Genomic DNA, 13,853 nt, shown 5'->3' with positions numbered 1-13,853 from the left:
CCCTCCAGGTAACTCTGGTGCATGCTGAAGGTTGAGAACCATTGTGTTACCTTCAAAGATCCGTGAAGGAAAGGAACAGGATCTGTCTTTTCCAATGCCAGATCCCCAACTTCCTTCCCACCCAGCACCTATCCCAAAGTAGACCTCCAATATTTACGAGATCAATAGTATTCTTTTGTTGCAGTGTGGCTCCAGATTAAACTTGAAAACATACTCTTCCAGGCTGAGAAAAGCTTCTCTTGGTTGAAAAAGAATTGTGTATTTCTGAGCTTTCCCATTTCCTCTTTATGTAGAGAAAATTTTGAACATTTTGTGAAGCAATACAAATGGCTAATGTATCTTAAAGGACAATTAACTTCTCTAGTGATCAGGAAGATGCAAACTAAATAACAAAGCGATTGGTTCGAAATGGCACGCTGAGCATACATGGCCGCTACCCCACCATCCAAATTCTACTGAAATCATAGAAATGTTAAAAGCTAAAAGGTAACAAAAGCAATGGAAAACAAGTCAAGTCATCATGAACAGACCAGTAATCTGGAGGAATTTATGGAATACAGAAAGAAGAAATAAAGGATAGAAAGACAGAAAGATGAAAGGGGCTTGGATGGAGAAATAAAACTGGAGAAAATCCCAGCTTAAAACAAATTCAGCAGAGGACAGCCTCAGATGGTGGTAGTTACAGGGATCCCTGGAGCTAAGAACTGAAGCCAAGCACAGGGTTTGGGTCACATGGAATTTCTCCTCCCACTCCTGTGTGGCCTTGCTCACTTCCACCCGCTGATACGATGGGTCTAGGAAGGGCAGCTGGGTGATTATTTGACCACAACAGATACCAGAAAAATCTTAGAGCAATACCTGGGGACTTTGGAAGACATTAGTCAGGATAGAGTCTTTGGCCCATCCAAACCCTCATTAAAGTAGAAAAGATACGTTGGAACATGGAAGTCCTTAGAAATTTGGCCATCCCCAGACCTACTCCAACATAATTTATCTTCTGTTAATAATAAAGAGGAAAAATAAGGTTGTAAGTAGAATACATCTAGCAACTACTGGTGAGCAACGAAGCCAGTGAAACTTATTGTTAATGAATATGTTTTTTAAAAACTCTCTTAACACCACTGAATTATATACTTAAAAATGGTAAAAATGGAAAATTTCATTTTTTTTAATTTAAAAAATTCCAATTGTTTCTAACCATGGAAAAGAGGCATCTAGTGGTATAGGGTGGGTAGAAGAAAGGCTTGCTAGGGCTTTTTCTTCAGGAAAATAATACATGCATAGATTAACTAAACATTGATCTAAAGAGGGGGTCAGCAAACTTTTTACGTTAAGGGCCAGACAGTAAATATTTTCAACATCATGGGCTATACAGTCTGTGTCACAACTACTTAACTTTGTTATAGCTGGAGGGCAGCCGCAGACAATAAGTCAACAAATGGGTGTGGTCATGTTCCAATAAAACTTAATTGATAAAAAAATGGGAGGCAGGCTGGGCCTTCAGGCTGTAGTTCCCCAAATCCTGACCTAAAACCTGGATGTGTGTGTGTGTGTGTGTAAATATCCTTGTCATAAATTTAACAGTAACAAAAATGTGTAAGATCTGTATGAACAAAATATAAACATAGATGTGGTATCTGGAGGAAGAGCATTCCAGAAAGAGGAATGGCCTGGGCAAAGGTCCAAAGGTGAGTATGCAGTTTGGCATGTTTGTAAACAGTCAGCTGGGAGAGGGGGCATTCAGCTAGGGGGAGAGGGGTAGAAAATGAGGTTGGAGAGCTCATCAGGAGCCAGATCTGAGAGGCAATGAGCTCTGGAATCGATCAGTAAAGAAACTCAATCTGCACTGTACAGCTTCTTATTAAAAACGCCATAACCAGGAACTGGTCAGGGAACTAGCCAGGAAAAAGCAGTAAGAACTAAATTTGCGTAGTGTTCTGCATTTTTAAAATCAAAACCCTGGAGTTGCCTGTAGCACATACAACGCTTCTGTGGGAATCACAAAAGACACTCCCCTTCCAGCCAATGAATTGCCAGAAGCACTTGGATGGGTAATTATAAAAAGGCATCTCTTCCTCCCAGCTGATGCAGTGCATAACAGGTCTCACAGTGTGACTAATGAGAACACTGGATAATTTCAGTCCCCATGTAACAACTCACCAAGAACTTCTGTGCAGTGCACAACCCACACATCTGTACATCCCAGAGAACTATGTTAATCCTCAGCATTACTTTGAGCAAAAGGCAGATGTCTTTAACTATATTCTCAGAGATCTTCAGATTTGATGGCTATTAATCCATACCATATAAACATTTTACTCTTGAAATTCTTTCGGGAAGACAGAACTTTGCTACTAAGCAGAACTCTTTCTAGCTCCCACCCCATCTCCCTCCATGGAAATGGAGGCTGGTGCTGTGTGTGACAAACACACCTACCGGATGAGGAGGATGTAGACTTCGTGCCGTGGCATCTCATACCGCTCCACAAGCCTGAGCATGGAGTACAAGCGTGGCACAGCCAGGTTGATGCAGGACACAACAAAAGGCAGTAACAGCACTGCCCCAGGGTTCCTGTGGCTCTTCAGGAACTGCAAAGGATAGAGGGAGAGAATCGAGATGCCAAGCGTGCACTGGACTCCTCTCTGCTTCACTCAGAAGACCCCCTCTGCCCCCTGGAAAACTGCAGAAGTAGCCCCTCTGAGTTGCTGTCATGCTACTGGTTACTGAGCACTTAAGCTATGCCAAGCGTTACCCACATGATGGCACTTAATCCCCACTGCAGCCCAGCAGGTAGTTCTTAACGGATTTATCTGACTGGCAAACTGAGACTCAGAGAGGCAAAGATGCTTGCCCAGGATCACCAAGCCAAGAAGTGGAAGATCTGAACCCAGGTCTATCTGACTTGGGGGCATGACACACACAGCTGTTCTGTGACTATCCTACCTTACCAAGAGGCCTGGGGCAATGAGAATGTGCTTCCTGGCTCGTGGAGCAAGAGCTTGAGTCTGCTGCACCACAGCACAGGGTTTGGGTCACGTGGAATTTCTCCTCTCAGTCCCGCATGGCCCTGCTCACTTTTACCAGGCTCTGCATGCCCTTGGGGGCTGAATTAAGGGGAACAGCAGCCTCTGCTAACCCATGCCACACCTTTGTATGAGGTCCAGAGAGGTACACCTCCTTCACGTGAGTACTGCACCCTCGGTTTTGTTCCGAGTGGAGCCCAAGCTCTCGGCCAGGTGTCCTTGGAGTAAGGGACTCTAGTGGACTCATCTGACATCCCATATTGCCCTCCCCCAGGCTTGATGCTGCCTCCATCTATCTCTGGATGGGTTTGAAAGCACCACTTGCACACTTTTGGCAGTATCTTTGGATCCTGGATAACCTGGGTTTAAGTGCTGCCTCCCTCCCCTGCTTATAAGCTGCAGGGTCTGAGCCTCTTTTCCCCACCTGTACAGTGGGGGGATGACCACATAACCCACAGAGGCAAGGATATAATGAGACCAAACAAGGCAAGGCCTGGCCCCTAAGCAGCACAGCTGCTGCACCGTTCACACACAACTGCAGCTGCATGTGAACAGTGGGCCCTGGAGCTGTGCAAAAGGTTCATCCTGCCAGGCAGAGAGCAGATGCCCCAATAACAAGAATGATTCTTTTCTGCTTCCTCACCTCTTAGTCACCCTCCTTCACCTCAGGTGGGCCTGGAGAAAACTCCTGGATGAAGACGGAACTGAGAGATCTTATTTATGCCTAACAGCTGCCCAGCCACAGTTCCTACCCTAGGTAGGCATTGTCAAGCCGATAAAGACTGTGACTCAATTTCCCCTCTTTGAGGGCACGCCTGCATACGTTTAGTGACAAGTGCTTAGGTTTGTATAATCCCATGCCCATTTTCTTTCTGGCTTCTCCTTCACTTATTCATCCATTTGGTTGAGTGCCTTCTTTGTACCAGGTATTGGGTCAGGAGCCTGGCTATGGTCTTTTGAAGACACAGATGCATAAGCAGGTATGTGTGACAAGTGCACAGGGAAAACTTGCAGAGTCAGGGGCACCTGACTCAGCCTAGTTAGAGCAGTGGTGGTTGTGGAAGAAGGCTTCCTGGAGGAAGTGACATCCATGCAGAGGTCTAGAAAAGGAGGAGGAATTTGGCAGACAAAGGGAAGTAGGAGAGGTCAGGTACAAAATGAACTTCATGTTTCCCACCCAGAGACGAGGAAAAGCATGGTGTGTTCAGGGAACTACGGATGCACTAATTAGTGTTGCTGGTGTAGGATATGGGTGGTTGTGGGGTGTTGAGGCTAAAGATGTGGACAGGGGTCAGAGCATGAAAGATCAATCAGTCATGCCACAGAGAACAGATGTTATATTCAGGGTAATGGGAAGCCACTGAAGAAAATGACATAATCAGACCAATTGTACCATAATTCTAGAGGTCAGCAAAACTGGCTACATTTGGCACCATTTTCCAGAGGAGAAAGCTGAAACCTACAGAAAAACAGTACTTTGCCCGGCCATCCAGCTAATTAGTCTCAAAGTTCGTATCATAAAAAAGAAAAAAATTAATGTTCCTTCATCACCACAGTACCAGAAACTGAACACAAACCTTTCTCCAGCCCTGACCACACACCTACAAAGCCAGGTATGATCACCCCCATTTTACAGGGGAGGAATCCAGAGCTCAGAAAGGTGAAATCACTTGCCAAAGTCCATCAGATCACAACTCTTATTGAGGCTACTCAGTGCCAGAGCCTGTGGGAGGCATTAGGGATGTAATAAGAAATGAGGAAACCAGAGCTCAATCTCAGGTCTGCAGCTGAAGGTCCCATCTCTCCCCTAGCCCAGGGCTGCTCACTCTGACATGTGCACGCTTCTCTGCTGGGACGTTGTTAGGATGCAGATTCTGAGTCCATGGCCAGGAGTCAAAAGACTGTAGCCAGGCTCCTGAGTCCATAGATCCAAGATTCTGCAGTTTTTAACATGTTTCCAGCAGATGCCAATGCTGCTGGCCACAGACCCCAGTTTGAATAGCAGGCTCAACACCTCTCTCCCATTCCGGCATTTGGTCCCTTCACCAGGTTTTCTGTGCTCTGAATCCCGGTGCATCTGCCTCTCTGGTTACCTCTGAGTTGTTCTCAGCCAGGTAATAAACAGCTACGCAGCAGGCAGCAGCGACTCCGGTAGAGATGATCCAGGCTGCCAGGTGGGCAGACAAGCGAGTCAGCCGCTGATTGAGCATTAACTTGACATTCTCCTGACAGATTTCTGACAGGTTCTCCTATAAACACAAAGAAATCAAGTTGGCCTACAGACCCCTTTCCAGTGTTTGCAAAGACCCCACCACCCCCACCAGGTGAATACTCACGGCTCCTAAAGACACACCCCATCCCAGATCTACAGGTGATAGAGAAGGGAAAGTTCACGAGGAACACAGAATATGGGAAATCTGTGGGAAAATCTCATATGGGCCAAGAACTGCCATCAAGTGCCTCTTACAACTTAGAGAAAAGATGGGACCAACAAATTGGGGCTGTGTTCTTGAGGAAAGTACGTTGAGGTCATGGAACTTTCTTGAAGAATAAGGCTGGGTATCTCCACCAAGAAAGTTAACGGTGGCGACCCTCTTATCAAAGCCCCTTTGTTTACAAATTCTGCTTGCTTTCTTTTTAGTAACTTTTTGCTGTAGACTGGGGTTTCTCAGTCTCAGCATGACTGAAGTTTTCAGTCAGCAATTCTGTGTCACAGCAGCTGTCCTGTGAACCGCAAGATATTCAGCAGTATCCCTGGCTTCTACACACGAGACACGAGTAGGATCCCACTCCAACTGTAATTAACAGCCAAAAAGTCTCCAGACATTGCCATATGTCCTCGGAGGGGAAAAAGTGCCCTAAGTTGAAAACCACTGGATGAAATTTTAAACTTGTAACTGGGAGGTCAAGAAGTATTTACATTTAACATTTTTATATAAATCTCCCTCCTGTAAGTTTGTACCAATCATAAAGCCACCATGTCATATGAAAATGTCATTTCCCTACTCCATCACCAACACCAGGCATTATACATTTTTTAAGTTTTTTGTGTTTTGTTTTTTGGTTTTTGTGGGGTTTTTTTTTTTTTTTTTTGGCTGATCTTATGGGCAATAACAAAATAACAACACTGTTACTTTAAGAAAGGCTACAGACAAACAGAAGGAGAGAAGAATGGCCACGGGAAGGTGTGTGAAGCAAGCTTGCCTTACCCTTATCTCAGTACTAAGATTCTTCTGTTTCAGCTTTACAGCTCTTTCATGAGTGACAGTGAAGTCCCAGCAAAAAATAAGTTTAGCAGTCCCTCTGGAGTAAATGCGGGGGTTAATGAAGTTGTCCCGGAAATATCTGGCCATGCTAGGGAGGGGAGAAACCAAAATACCCAAGAGTTACTAGGACAGGCACTGGGGAGTGCATGATTTGAAACAAAGGAAGGTCCTATGACCAATGGCAAAAGGCACCATGGAAGTGTCAGCCCTAAGTCCTGGAATAGTGCAACACAAACATAATGGTTGAGAGCGCTGGCTCTGGGATCTGACAGCCTGGTTTCCAGTCTTGGATTCCCAGCTAGGGAATCCTTATCATTTCAAATGCTCTGAGCCTCTGTTTCCAAATCTCTATTAGGGGGATAATACTAGTACTCACTTCACAGAGTTATGAAGGTGTATTTGCTTCCTCTTGCTGTTGTAACAAATTACCCCAAACTTAGTGGCTTAAAACACACATGTATTCTCTTCCTAGAGGTCAGAAATCAGAAAATGAGTCTAAAATCAAGGTGTCAGATGAGTTCTATTCCTTCAAGAAGCTTTGGGGGAGATTCTGTTTGTCTGCCTTTTCAGCTTCTAGAGGTCGCCCACATTTCTGGGTTTGTGGCCCCTTCCATCTTCAAAACCAGCAAAGGAGCATCTTCTACTCTGTCTCTGACTTTGACCCTCCTGCCTCCCACTTAAAAGGACCCTTCTGATTACAGTGGCCCATTTTAAGATCTTTAAGGTAATCATATTTGCAAAGTTCCATTTGCCATTTAAGGTAACATATTCCCAGGTTCTGAGGATTAGACTAGGACACCTTTGGGAGGTGGGGGGCATTACTCAGTCTGCCATAGAAGTCAGTGTAGCACTTAAGCAGCAAGCACTTGATAGAGAAGAACGCTGCTATTATTATGGAGATGTAGGCAGGCCTCAGTGAAATCAGGCCCAGGAAGCACATAGCACAGAGCCTGGCACTTTAAAAAATGCTGAGTGAACTGGAGCTCCCTTTCCAAACGTTGCTACCACAGAGTAACAGCCGCTTAAGAGACATCTTCTAGTTTGACAGGACAAAATGAAATCTCACTTTACTTTTAATTATTGTGCTGGCCGTAAGGTTGATATGGGCTGAGTCATATCCTCTAAACATTCATATGTTGACGTTCTAACCCCCAGACCCACGAAAGTGACTGTATTTGGAGACAGGTTCAAGTTAAAATGAGATCATCAGGGTGGACTGTAATCCACTCTGCCCACTGTAACCCACTGGTGTCCTTATAAGAAGGGGAAATTAGGACCCAGAATACCACGTGAGGACACAGCGAGATGGCAGCCATCTACAAGCCAAGGAGAGTTCTCAGAAGAAACCAATACTGTCAACACCGCCATCTGGGACTCCAGCCTCCAGAACTTGAGAAAATTAATTTGTTTGAGTCCCCCAGTCTGTGGTACTTTGTTACAGAAGACCTAGTAAACTAATACAAAGGTTGAACATCTGGACCTCCTTTTGACAATTATCCCTCCGTGTCTTCTGTCCCTATAACTGCTTGTGTCACAGCATCCTTATTTTCAGACTGACCAATTTCTTTAAAAACATGACCAGACAACAATAGAAAGTCAACATTGCAGAGAAACTGGTTCCTGGGTGACTTTCGAGTCTCTTGAATTTTGCCTAAATCTAAAAAGACTTTAGAATCAGGAAGCAGACAATCCATACCTGAATAGCAAACTGAAAAAGCAGATGATCAAACAGGCTCCGATGGTGAAGAGGTAGGCCAGCTGCATGTTGTAGGATGCCCCACTGTTCCCGTGCCGGATCGTGGAATTGGTGTAAAAGCCATAGTACATCACTGTGTCCCTAAAGTAACCCTGAGAGGAACAATTAATCCCAGGTTAAGTGCACCTCTCAGAAAATGATGAATGACTATGGTCAGCACAATGGACCACTTCCATATGCAAGAAACTTGTACCAGTTTAGACATTTTGCCAGGAAGGGGCACACAAGGCCACTGAAGTCTAGACAGCTTGTTGCTTGGCTCTTAGAGTTGAAAAGGAATCTCAAACCAATGTAACTTTATAATGGAGGGACCCAGTGACCAAGCAAAGCATGACTGAAGGCTGGACAACCAGTCATTCATACACCTCTGTTATCTATTACATACTTTGGTCAAACATGGTTCATATGAAGTAAATCAAGCCTTTACGTCTAAATTTCAATTTTTAGGAACTACAAGGCCAGAGGAACAAATTAGAGACACCACAAGGAAACAACCAATTTCAGAAGGTAGGACATTGGAACCTACATAATAACTGGCCTAGTTTCTGCAACAAGTGAGCAATGAAAGACATTTTGGGGACATTTGGAAAAATTCAATTATGGCCTGGATTTCAGACAATATTAATTTTGAATTTTGTTAGGTGTAATAATAGCATAGTGACTGCATGAAAGCACCCTTATTTTTCAGAGATGCATGCTGAAGAAATTTGGAGTGAAATATCCTAATGTCTGTAATTTACTATAAAATGCTTCCAAAAATAGTAACATAAAACAAATATGGCAAAATGTTAACAATTTTAAAATCCATGTTGTGGGCATAAGGGTGTTTATTACTATTTATTTCCTGGATGTTCCAAATTTTTCATAGTAAACTGTTTCATATATGCAAATATACAGAATATACACAGTAGTGAGACAAAAACGAAGGAGAAATTTACACAATAATTTCATTTTAACGCATCTACCCCAAGGCAAAAAATGTTAACAGAAAAACAAAAAGGTTGGAATGGAAGAGTCTTACTTTGAACATTCTACTGCAAGAGTAAGCAACCTTTTTTCTTTTTCTGCTAGATAATATCTAGTAACTATCTTTGGCTTGGCAGGCCAACATGGCAGCTGCAGCAAGGACTCCACCTGTCACCTAAGCAGGGAAGCAGCACAGGCACATACACAAAGGCATGTGGCCATGTCCTAAAAGAACTTTCTTTAGGGGCACAAATTTTAATTTCATATAATTGTTGTATTTTCAAAATGCTATCCTTCTTTTGATTTTTCTTTCAACCATTTAAAAATGTAGAAACCCATCTTAGTTTGCAGGCTGTACAAAAGTAGGTAGCAGACCAGATTTAGGTATAGGCCCTGAGCTGTAGTGTATCAATCTTTCATCTACAGAATCTCAATGGCAGAAATCCCTTCTAGAAGATGAACTCACAAGGGGCTGTATGCTGAAATAAATTATGGTTGCTGGTAAAAAAGAATAATGTGGATCTTTATAGAAGCTCAGGATAAATAAAATTTTGAAATAAAATTTCAAAGCAAGACTTGTAGTATCCTATCCCCTTTTTATTTAAAAAGAAAATGTTTACTTCTGTATCTACCTATATAGGTATGTATGTGTTTATCTATCTATGTCTAGGAAGAAAAACTGTAGACAAAGATAACACTCTGAACTGGGGTGCTAGACAAGGGAAGAAGGGTAAAATGAACTTTAAGTTCCTTCTTTTTTATAGCAGGCATTTTTCAAAAGGAGTATGTATTTTGTAGAAAAGAAAAGGCAGACCTATGAACATCAATACGAGGTGTTCACCACATATTATGTGAAAGAAGGTTGTTATAGGCAGCACATACAAGTAACTTATTTTTAGTAAAAAAAAAAAGGATGCATATGTACATGCATTTGTGTGTCTATATGTGTACAGGGAAGGATTCTGAACATGACTGTTAACATCGTTACCTCTGGAGACAGAAATTCTACTATGTTGTATATATGTTACTTTTGGGGAAAAAAATAAAACCATTTTAAACACCCACTTTCCCTCTCAGTTGACTCCCAGGTCAAATGAGAGGTCTGGAAAGGTGACTAGAGAGTTAGGCCCCTGGGTTTCCCAGGTGGTGACCTCTGGGTGGGGGAAATGGAGAACTTACCGCCCCAGTGAAAAATTCCAATCCGGTGAACTGGAGGGTGTTCTCTTCGGCCACAGTAAACTGAGGGATTATAATGAAGCTGAAGGTCACAATGAAGGAGAAAATGTTGAACTGCAAAAGCCACCTCAGAAAGTTGAAATAGGAGAGGACGCTGGTTCCGAACTTGCCTCCAATGACCTTAAGCGTCTTCTGCCAAAAGCTGATAGAACTGAGCAGTTCCGACAGGCTGTTTTTAGATCGCCGGTATGCCTGGGTACAGACACAAAGCGTATGGCTTGACATTCCTTCAACAAGTATTTATTGAGCAGGTCCCATAAGAGCAAAGAAGACCACTGTCTCTACAGCATGATGAAGTGGGAGGCACTGTGCTAAATGTGTCTGCGAGCATTACCTCACTGAATCTGCAGGACCACTTGCTACGGGGAGTGATATTTTTACCTTCCCAGGTTTGCTGCTCAAGGTGACACTCACAGTGGCTAACCTACCCCAGTAACTCAGCCAGTCTCTTAGACACTGGCATGCTGGCCTGGTTTCCCCACGCCTAGATGGACCCAGATCTATGGCTTTCCATGAAACAGCCCTGAATTCTGGTTCCTATCATTCCCACCCTGCCACTCCCTGTTCTTGCCTTCTTGTGCCCATTTTACTGACTGCAGTAAAGGCTGACTTACCAGGGAAATGGAGTTCAGACACTGAGCACAGCAGCAGAGCTCAAGGATGCGATGGGACTGCTTCCTTTTCTCTTTGTCAACTATTTTCCTGAGGGGAAGGGCAGGAAAGAGTGAGAGGTTTACTCCCCAAATACTTACTGAGTGCCTACAACATGCCAGGCAAGGTCCCAGGTAGTCAGATAAAGAAACTGATTTGCTTGGTTCATGGAGCTGACTTCCAAGTTGGAAGAGAAAGACAATAAATAATGAAGTATAATAATAAGCTAGGGAAACTATATAGTACATTAGAAGGTGATATGTACTATGGGAAAGGAGATGGGAAATACTGGGGCAGGGACCCCCTTACAATTTGGAATAGCGCAATGGCTGAGCAAGGGCTTGAAAGGGGGAGGGGTTGGTCTTATGGATGACAGATTGCCCTGTGCAGGGGTAAGAGCCCACCTGAAGCGCAAGGACACAGGAAATGAGCAGGGAGAAAGGAGGAAGGTGTGGTTGCTAACTGTGGGGATTGGTCAGAGGGGAGATCCTGTATGTCCTTGAGTGATTATCAAGTGGGGGAGATTTTGCCCTACAGGGGCAATGTCTGGAGGTTTTTCCGGTTGTCAGTCTACTGGAAGGGAAGAGGGTGCTACTGACATCTAGTGGGCAGAGGCCGGGACACTGTCAAACCCCTAACACTGAACTGGACAGCTGTCCCACCAGCAACAGAGAGCGTTGCAGCCCCAAACGTCAGGCGGGCTGAGGCTAGGAAGTGCTGCTGTCAAGTCTCTGGGGCCATCATACGGCCCTTTCTCCCTGAGAGGGAGCAGAATAGGGTGTGAAATGGAAGTTTTCACAACGACCCAGGCGCAGTTGCTCTCTACCTTCTCACAAACTCATCACATCTACTTTGGTTCTTTCCTGGCTTCCTCTGTTTCATCCCAAACGCCACCCCTACATCACCATCTCCCAAGGCTCAGCCCACCTGTGCCCCCTGCTCTGCCGAAGGGGCTATGTCACTCCTTGTCCTCTGCAGCAACCTCCTCCAGTTTGATTTGGCCTGATTCTTTCTGCCATTTATAAGTTACTCATTGACCAATCCATCTCCCCCGCCAGACTTTGAAAGTTACCTTTGCAACCTCAGAATAACTGCATCACTGAATTACTTATTAGCAACAGTTGCACCCATTCTTCTAGTTTCTGCCAAGTATTACAAACAGCAAAAAGCAAAAGGAAACGGCCGAGGAACAGTAAATGTAAAGTTTGAAGGCAAAAACAGCCCTCACTCTTGTGTTTGAATTTCTGGGCTTAGAAAGCTCCTCAGGTTTTTTTTTTTGGTTTGGGTTTTTCTTGGTTCTTTTTAATAAACTCTATTTTTGAGTACTTTGAAATTTACAGAAAAGTTGCAAAAACAGTACAGAAAATTCCCATATACCACTCACCATTTTCCCATTACCATCCTGCATTTCCACGGTAGGTTGATCAGAACTAAGAAACCAACATTGGTTTCTACTGTAACCTCAACACTAGACTATTTCGATGTTGCTGGCTTTTCCATACCCGTGTGCATTTTCTGTTACAGGATCCCATCCCACATTCATTTAGTTGTCACATCTCCTCAGAATCCTCTACTCTGTGCCCATTTCTCAGACTTCCCTTGTTTCTGATGACTTTGACCATTTTGAGTGCTGGTCAGGTATTTTGTAGAACGTCCCTCAGTCGGGGTTTTCCTTAATTTTCCTCTGGTTAGATTTGGGTTACAGGTTTTCAGAGAGTTGCACAGAGGAACCGCGTCCTTCTGGTCACACATCTCTGGGGTGCTAACCTTGATCACCTGTCTGAGGCAGAGCTAGCCGGGCTTTGCCACTGGAAAGTTGCTTTCCCCTCCATTCCATGCTCTACTCTTTGGAAGGAGGTCACTAAGCACAACCCACACCCTAAGCCAGAGGAGAAAAGGGTGCCTATGCAGACTGTTTGGAATTCTGCAAGAAGACCGTCTCTTCTCTTACATTCACCTATTTCTTATATTTCTGATATGGGCAACAGTAGAAGACTGACATTTGCATAAAATCTGGGAAAAAGGAAAAGCTTGTGATCTGTACCTAAGATTCCTTTTCTCTTCCATGGTCCTTGGCTGATTCCTGATGGCTTTAATTCTGTCTCTAGATGTCATGGGGATCAAAGATGCAATTAACTTTTGTCCTGCAGAAGAAAATAAACAGAATTTGATTTTTCTTTCCTTTATCAGAATATTAGCATTTTAAAATATGGTGCTGAAGTTAGAGCATGTTTTTATAAGAACACAAGGAAAGAATATATGGACTCAGTGATCCCAAAGGTCACAAACAAATAAGACAATGACAGGCGTGTGGGTTAAACCTCAAAGCCAAAGCAAATAATAATGTTTGCATGCAATTCCCATTCAGTGTTTTCCTTTTTGTGGGACAAGAAACATTTACTGAAGCCAAGCCAACAAGATCCTCTGCACGTTTGGTCAGCCTCGTTCTCCTTGCCCAGCTTTAACATCCTGCCTTGGTTTCTCTTGCCACCCCCTGCACTCTGCGCCAAGAGCCTTCTTTATATTGCTTGACTTACTGCTCTTCCACCCCCTGGACAGCATTCCCCCTCTTCTCCCATTAATTCACATTTCTGGTCAGCATGGCAGACACTGTTGGTCGCCTACCCCAAAGCCACCTCTCCTTTATAATAGCATCTCAGTTTACTTTAGGAATCTACCCTTCTCTCCCATGGCCCTGAAATTCTGATAGTGGGATCCCTATCAGGCACCGGAGGCAGGTCCAAGCCAGTCCTGGCAGTCCTGTCCCGCTGCAGGTGACTGATTTGGGCATGCCCACATGGCAAGATGTTGGCTAAGGTTCTGTTAGGGACAGTCTTCTGAGCAGCCTCACCGTAAAGGTTTCTTCCTTCTCAAAAAAGGAAAACTCAAAGAATAAGCAAAAGACAGATTTCTTCCTCTGGATGTTGTTGTGCCTGCATGTGACACCTGGAGCTG

At 44.0% G+C, this 13,853-nt stretch overlaps 1 protein-coding gene across 3 annotated transcripts in view; it reads right to left on the bottom strand.

Moving 5' to 3' along the window:
* The window catches only part of TMC5 (transmembrane channel like 5), a 50,851-nt gene that overhangs the window by 14,567 nt on the left and 22,431 nt on the right, over nucleotides 1–13,853 (bottom strand). For all 3 annotated transcript variants that reach the window (XM_036917084.2, XM_036917081.2, XM_036917085.2), the window contains 7 exons: nucleotides 12,943–13,042; nucleotides 10,862–10,949; nucleotides 10,191–10,439; nucleotides 7,986–8,137; nucleotides 6,233–6,377; nucleotides 5,117–5,272; nucleotides 2,437–2,588 (listed from right to left, as the gene is read on the bottom strand). In XM_036917084.2, the coding sequence (XP_036772979.2) occupies nucleotides 2,437–2,588; nucleotides 5,117–5,272; nucleotides 6,233–6,377; nucleotides 7,986–8,137; nucleotides 10,191–10,439; nucleotides 10,862–10,949; nucleotides 12,943–13,042 (1,042 nt within the window). The remainder of the gene's footprint in view (nucleotides 1–2,436; nucleotides 2,589–5,116; nucleotides 5,273–6,232; nucleotides 6,378–7,985; nucleotides 8,138–10,190; nucleotides 10,440–10,861; nucleotides 10,950–12,942; nucleotides 13,043–13,853) is intronic.

The sequence above is a fragment of the Manis pentadactyla genome, chromosome 10 (assembly GCF_030020395.1).
Source record: "Manis pentadactyla isolate mManPen7 chromosome 10, mManPen7.hap1, whole genome shotgun sequence".
Taxonomy (NCBI): Eukaryota; Metazoa; Chordata; class Mammalia; order Pholidota; family Manidae; genus Manis; species Manis pentadactyla.
Note: the sequence above shows the minus strand (reverse complement) of the source record. Positions and strands in the feature narration are given on the sequence as shown.